We start from the raw sequence: 7,882 nt of genomic DNA on the forward strand, positions 1-7,882 counted from the left end.
ATTTCTATTATTTTATTTGTACTTTTTTTTTTCTCTATTTTCTTTTATTTTGCCTTTTGTCTTATGTTTCTGTTTTTAAAGTCTGTTAGTTTTTATTATTTTTATTATTTTTATTATTTTTGTGGTTTTAATTTTCTCTGTTTTCTGTTCACAACTTTGAGCTACCATGTGGCAGTGCGATTGAGCACACCTCCATCCAACAGTACTGAAGCTGCTGTACAGTCTGACTGAAGACGGTTAAACTTAGTGCTCATGGGAGGCACCCCATAGTTATCTTGTCATTTTATTTTTGTCTTTGTGTATTTTCATTTCATCTTTTTATCTTTAGTTTTGTTTCCGTTTACTTGTTTTTGTGTTTTCTTATTTTGTAGGGACAAGTGTGCTTCACTTCAAGTTTGGGAGTGTGCTAAGAGCCATGCTTTCCAAGACGATGTCGTCCATCTCCCGGGTACACTCTTTCCTTTATTTAGACACATTGGAGACAATGTGTCATTTAAGTTTGGGGGTATGGGAGACACTTTACACACACTTTGTCCCACTTTTATTTTATTTTGATTTGTGAAAAAAAATCAAAAAGAAAAAAAATATATGCATGTTCATGTTTGTCTTAAAATTTTAGTTGCTCTCCAAAATTGTGGCTTGAATTCATCAGTGAGCTTAAAATTTTGAACACATGATCTAATAATTGAGTTTTTTAGTTTGGTTACCTCCTTAGGACAGTTGAGAATTCACATGTTTCATCTGATCTTACACAAGTACATTAGCACATAATTAGTGGGGTATGACATGAAAGTTGAATGTGTGAGTTTCTATGTCTTAAGTGAAACTGGATGATTTATTAGATAGATACCTTGGCATATATATATGTGAAAAAAAAATGAAAAGAAAAGAAAAGAAAAATATGATCATTGATAAGCTTTTCACTGAGTAACTGGACTTCTTGCCACAAAGCATTGAGTGTTCACGTCAAAAGGTGAAGAATTTTGATTTGGTTAATGTCATGGTTAGTTTGGTTTCGTAGCCTTTTTGACTCGAGTTAGTAAGTCCTAGAGGTGTCTCTACACCTAATGCCCTAAAACCATCTGGTTTGGGAGTCATTGACTTAACACTCGTTACATGGGTCAATTAGAAAGCTTAAGGGAATCAAGCACTGCACAACCTGACGAAGAAGAAAAAGAAGAAAAAAAAAAAAAAAGTAGAAGAAAGAGAAAAATATGCCATTGTTGTTCATTATAATAGGGATTTCAGTAAACTTTGAGATATTGAGACATTATACATTAGAAACAATTGGAAGCTTCATATTTATGTGCTAGTTCACTTTACCCTATTTTCAAACTTGTGATGTCTTAGCATGTCTTTTGTAAGTAATTAAATTTTAAAATTCTAATTCATTGTGAAGATGGAGTTTATCTTTTTAAGCTTGCTAATGAATGAGAATCATAATTTTGAAGTGATGCTTTAATTTTTGGAATAACATGAAATGTGCATGATGTTTGTGGGTAACATTTCTGGAAAATCCTCACGAGACTTCACTCGTCCACTAAAGAATTCCTAGTGGTTTAAAAGGCTTGTTACATACGCTAAATGCAATCGTACATCCCACGAAAGATGGATTTATCTCTTGTTTTCTATTTTTCCATTCTTATTTTTAGTTTTATATTGCTAAGGGACTAGCAATATGTAAGTTTGGGGGTGTGATAAGTGCTAAAATATTTATATTTTCAGCCCTTCACTTGCATGTTTTAATCCTTTGGTTTTGGTTAATTAGGCCAGTTTACTTCCTTTTTGTACTTTCTTTGCTTTTGTAGGCTTTTGGAAGAAAATGAAGTAAATCTGGAAGATTTGGGCTCAAAGAGAGAATTTTGGAAAAATTGGAGTTTCTGGTAGTGTGATTGATCGCAAGAGACTGTGATCGATCGCACATGGGTTGCGATCGATCGCACCTATGCGCTGGAGAATTCTAGAAGCTGCTGACCGACTCCCTTTCCTTCCATATTATGGTTTTCCAACTCCAACTTGTAATAGGATTAAAACCCTACGAATTTTCTGGGTTTACTTGTTTAACAAGAACTTCTAAAACCTATAAATAGACCTTTTAGCCTCTAGGAATAGGTGGGGGAGAAAAGAGGCATAAGCTCTGGAAAGGAACTGAAGGCTACATCAAGAGGAGTTTGGGTTTTTCTTCTCTTCCACCCTTTTATTTTTCTTATGTAGTTTATATTTTATTTAGGGTTAGATTGAAGCCCTAATCATGTCTTTTTATGATTGCAATATTAGCGCCTTTGCTACAATTATATTTTGGTATTTTTAACTTGATTAATACCTGTTATCTTGTATTCCTCATATGTGTTTGTTTGGCCAACATATGCATGTGGTATGGACTAGTTAGTTAAATCAATTTGGATGATCGAGTCCAGGGTTTAATAAGAGTAACAAAAGATATCCACACCGGATTCTTGGGTTAATCAACATGGGGAACCGGGAGTAGACACCCATGCCCTAGGCCTCGTGTGTTTGTCGATTTTCACAGATTTATGCTTTCTTAAAGAACAACTTAGTAGACACCCATGCTAAATCTTTTAAGAAATAAAAGAATTAGAGTAAACTTTCATGCCTAATTCGTTGCTTAGGGAAATCAATAGCTTAAGGAGTAGACACCCATGCCCTTAGGTTGGCAAACATTAATTATATCGGTATAATTGGCGCATTGACATATTGTTATCTTAATTAGTCTGATTAGTGGTAGATATCAAAACCCTAATCCTTTTTAGTTTTGTTTATCTTTTATTTTATTTCTTTTATCTAAATTCAATCATGACAATTGAATTTTATATGTTTAATTAAATAGGAATTTATTTCTAAACATAATTTACCAATCCTCGTGGGAATGATCTCGTATTTGCCTACTATACTATTGTTTTAATCTTGTGCACTTGCGAGTTAAAACGTACAATTATTTACCTATAAATTTAGATATATTTTTGCACAACACCTGCCATTGTTGTCTCATCGCCTCAGGCTGCTGAGCAGTTCCTTAAAGCACATGACCTGGTGTTTGCTAGTAGACCGCCACTTGAGGCCACAAAGCATATCTCTTATGAGCAAAAGAACTTGTCCATGTCTCCATATGGCTCTTATTGGCGCAACATACGTAAGATGTGCACTCTTGAATTGCTTAGCAGTCGTAAAATCAATTCTTTCAAACACATGAGAAAAGAAGAGCTCGGCCTTTTGATAAAGTTTATTCAAGAGGCTGCGCGCGATTGTGTTGCTGTTGATCTGAGTGCCAAGGTTTCATCTCTCAGCGCGGATATGAGTTGCCGTATGGTGTTTGGGAAGAAGTACATGGACATGGATCTTGATGAGAAGGAATTCAAGGCTGTAATCCAAGAAGTCATGCACCTGGGAGCAACTCCTAACCTTGGTGATTATATTCCTTTCATTGCGCCCCTTGATCTTCAGGGGCTGACACGTCGGATGAAGGCTGTTAGTAAGATCTTTGATGACTTTTTTGAGAAGATCATCGATGAGCATGTCCAATCCAAGGACGAAAATAAGACCAAGGACTTCGTTGATGTCATGTTGAGCTTCATGGGATCTCAAGAATCTGAGTACCGGATTGAACGCTCCAATATCAAAGCCATCATTCTAGTAATTATTCATACAACTGGCATGCATGTTTTGTTTCAAACAGAGTAGTAATTTTTCTGACAGTCTTTTTCTTGTAGGACATGCTTGCAGGATCAATGGACACTTCAGCAACGGTAATTGAGTGGGCACTCTCAGAACTAATGAAGAATCCTCAAGTAATGAAGAAAGTTCAAAAGGAGTTGGAAGATGTGGTGGGGTTGGAGAGGATGGTGGAAGAATCGGACTTGGATAGCTTGGAGTACTTGGACATGGTTTTGAAGGAAACCTTCAGGCTACATCCAATAGCACCATTGTTGCTACCTCACGAGGCCACGGAGGACTGCACAATCAATGGTTTCCACATACCCCACAAGTCTAGAGTGATGATAAACGTATGGGCAATTGGGCGAGACCCAAGTGTTTGGAGTGATGCAGAGAAATTCTTCCTAGAAAGGTTTGTCGGAAGTAATATAGAAGTCCGGGGACGGGACTTACAACTTATCCCATTTGGCTCCGGCAGAAGAGGCTGCCCAGGGATGCAATTGGGTCTAACCGTGGTTCGGTTAGTAGTTGCACAACTAGTCCACTGCTTTGATTGGGAGCTTCCTGAAAAGATGCCGCCAAATGAGTTGGACATGACAGAGGAGTTTGGTATTACAACTCCAAGAGGCAACCATCTACTTGCAATTCCTACTTATCGCCTACGCAAATGAAAACTATAGTGTTATTTCTTTGTTTCTTGTCAAAATTTATTTGGTTTGGATTCACCTTTTACAGTGGTTCCAATACAACTGATTTCATGCTTCCAACTTTTACGTGTTACTACCCCCTATGATGGCTTAAATCTCATTGGTTTGGGAATGGATTCCCTGCTATGTGGGTACATAAAATAAGACCGGGCTCATGGATCGGTTTTTTAGCCTGAGAAGTACTAGAGAACCAAACAAATAAACCCAGAAAAATTTTCAAACTGATGGGGTAAGGATTTTTAAATTAAAAAAAAATGCAATTCTCTCTTGATAATTCCTTAATTTCTTGGAAATCAAAGAAGCCTATGACAGTTTCCAGGTCCTTTGTAGAGGCTGAGTACAGGGCCATGGCATCTACTTGTTGTGAGGTTGTGTGGCTTAGAACTCTTCTCCAAGACTTACAAGTTTATCCTCAAACTGCCCTGCTCTACTTTGACAATAAAGCTGCTCTCCATATAGCAGCTAACCCTGTCTTTCATGAGCGTACAAAACATATTGACATTGATTGTCATGTTGTACGAGAAAAGCTTTGCCGAAGCCACCCCCATGGCCAAACAGTGGCCCTTGGGGGTGGTTCGGCCACCCCCAAGGGCCAAATAATAATAATAATAAAATTATATGTTTTTTTATTTTTTTTGAAAAAAGTTAAATAATATATTTTTTTTATTATTTATTTAGTGGGATACGTGGCATCACGGTAGGTGTTGGATCTCTTTCAAGAGATCCTGACCGTGAATTCCAGAATCTCGAATTCCCCCTAATTCCAGGGGATCCTGGTCCGATAAAAGGAACTTCATGTTTGATTGGCTTTGAGATTCGTGCCTACCCTTGGATTTTTTTTGGCGGTTACCGCTCTTAAATGCAAGTATTCGTTGGCAGCCTTGAAATTTCGAAGTGACGATTGCACATCCTCTCAAAAACCCTTTGCAAAAGTGTACTGCCCTTGTCCATCTTTCCTTTTTGCCTCTGAATTTCTATCTTCTACTCATAACTAGATTCTCTCTAGTTCATTTGAACTCGAAATTAAAACATCCAGTTAATTATATTTGAAAGATATTTTTGTCTTTTTATTTTTTAAGGAGACAAAATACTCATCAAGTATAATTAATTAGATATTCTCCAATTCAAATGAATAGGAGAGGATCTTAATTCCTTCCGCCCATATCTTTAGGCTTTATCTCGCTTAGGCTATCACCTCTATGACTCTTTCCACTTTTTACTTTGTCTAAGTCGTGACCGTTATTTTAGAAATTAGGCATCCTAGGAATTGAAGGACCGCAGTCTCTCCGGCTAAGATATATCAACATATGAATTTGGATACTCTAAAGCCTTGAATGGACTTTAGAAATATGTTCTTTGACCAATGAATTTTTAAATGCCTCATATATCCGATTAGTTATATTTTTATTTATATCATTTAAATATTATTTATTTATTTATTTTTTTTAGGACAAAGTTTTCCTTCAAACTGGGTTGGAGGAATTTCTTTCAATCTAGTTTATAAAAGTGACATGTATCCCTTGAACATGTAAGATGCACATGTTTTTTTAATAGCAAGGACAAAGTTGAAATACATTTTTAAAAAAACTCATGTACATCTCACATGTTATTAAAAAAATAGAGGAAATTGCTACAATAGTTTTCTAAGGCCCAATACGAGTTCAATCTGCACTTGCAAAATAGAAAGGACGAAAGCATAAGAGCTTATTGGTGAATGATGCTTAAATTAGTGTTTTGTTTGTAAAGAAAAATTGAAAGCACTAAGTATGAGTTTTTAGATTAGGGTCAAAAATCCCTTTCGTCTGGTTCAGATTTACCTTTTATTGAGGTTTCAATACAACTGTTTTCATGCCTCCAACATTACTTGGTAGTACCCCAATGATGACCTAAATTTCATTGGTTTGGGAATGGATTCTCTGCTATGTGGATACGTAAAATAGGACCGGGCTCATGGATCGGTTTTTTGGCCTTTGCATATAAATCTAATGGGCCACATGGATTTTGTTGGCACAATTCTCAACAACTACCTCCCAATTCCTTTAACGGACATGTCTAATGGGATAAAAGGAGACTAGGATCCCCTGAAATTAAGGGGGAATTCGAGATTATGGAATTCACGGTCAGGATCTCTTGAAAGATATACAACGCCTAATGTGATGCCACATGTCCCACTAAATAAATAATAATAAAATATAATTTAACTTTTAAAAAAATAATAATAATAAAATATTTTTTTTATTATTATTATTTGGTCCTTAGGGGTGGTCGGTTTGGCCATGGGGGTATCAGAGCTTTCTCTCTGAATTTTCCGCATCTTCTTATTCTTTTATTCCTATCTTCATAATTTCTTCCTTCATTCCTTCAATGGCGATTCTTGAAAAAGCCACAGAAACTTTCACTATTGCTACTACCTCCACAGAAATGGATTCTTCTAATCCTTTCTTTCTCCATCATGGCAACAGTCTAAGCGCCATGATTGTTTCTCAACAGCTCAACGATGATAACTATAATTCATGGAAGAAGGCGATGATAATGGCTTTATTAGCCACAAACAAGCTTGATTTTGTTAATGGCACCCTGTCTAAGCCTTCCAATCTTACTGATTCCACTGATTTGGCATGGACTAGGTGCAATAGCATGGTTCTCTCGTGGCTGCTGAATTCTGTCTCCATGGAGATTGCTACTATCATCATTTAGATTGATGATGCATCTGACATGTGGAACGATCTTTAATTCGAATTAATCTCATGAACTTTTTCATTAATTCTAACCCAACACCCACCACTCACCACCGAAACCTCACCCACTTTCGAGCCCTCAACACCAAAGTCTTTAAAACTAGGAAAGACGGTGGATCCCGTTTTATCAATGGGTATTTTATTTATGAGGTATTTAATTTATGAAGGGAAGTGAAATTATTTGGTATGAATGATTATATTATTTTTGGCTGTTTCAAGTTGAAATGTCAACCTCCTATTGGAGAGTGTAAAACACTCTATTTACATATCACATCGATCTTCTTCTCTCTTGGATGTACGTTAGTAACTTAGTACTAGTGAAAGTAGGATAGAGGAAGATCCGCAAAAAATATTAAAAAAAAAAAATGGAGGTATCTTGGCATTGTCGGCAATGCGGCTAAGGTTCCGTTTACTTCGACGTAAAATGGTTTCCTTCGTAAAATATTTTCAAGAAAGCCATTTTCCCTAAAAATATTTTCCGTCGAAAACATTTTACGGCATTTTTCTTGCACACGGAAAATAATTTTTTTTTAGGGAAATTATATCTAAAATCCTTAGGTAAACGCGCTTTTATTAAAAACTCCCTGGGTATATTTTTTTGGAAATTTAGTCCCTGAGTCACTCGAAACTACTAGAAAACTCCTTACCGTCAATTTTTGCTAACTTCCGTTAGTCTACTCAAAACTCACCGTTTTATCTGATTAAAATATTATTTTTTTTATTAATTTAATTTAAAAAATTCAATCTTTAAAAAAAAAAAAAAAA

At 36.0% G+C, this 7,882-nt stretch overlaps 1 protein-coding gene across 1 annotated transcript in view; it reads left to right on the plus strand.

Annotated features, from left to right (window-relative positions):
- The window catches only part of LOC132166444 (cytochrome P450 71AU50-like), a 5,844-nt gene extending 1,501 nt beyond the window's left edge, over positions 1-4,343 (plus strand). Inside the window, exons 2-3 of the mRNA XM_059577260.1 lie at positions 2,974-3,651; positions 3,729-4,343. Coding sequence (XP_059433243.1) covers positions 2,974-3,651; positions 3,729-4,343 — 1,293 coding nt within the window. The remainder of the gene's footprint in view (positions 1-2,973; positions 3,652-3,728) is intronic.
- The last annotated feature ends 3,539 nt before the right edge of the window (positions 4,344-7,882 follow it).

Source organism: Corylus avellana, chromosome ca11, assembly GCF_901000735.1.
Source record: "Corylus avellana chromosome ca11, CavTom2PMs-1.0".
NCBI lineage: Eukaryota > Viridiplantae > Streptophyta > Magnoliopsida > Fagales > Betulaceae > Corylus > Corylus avellana.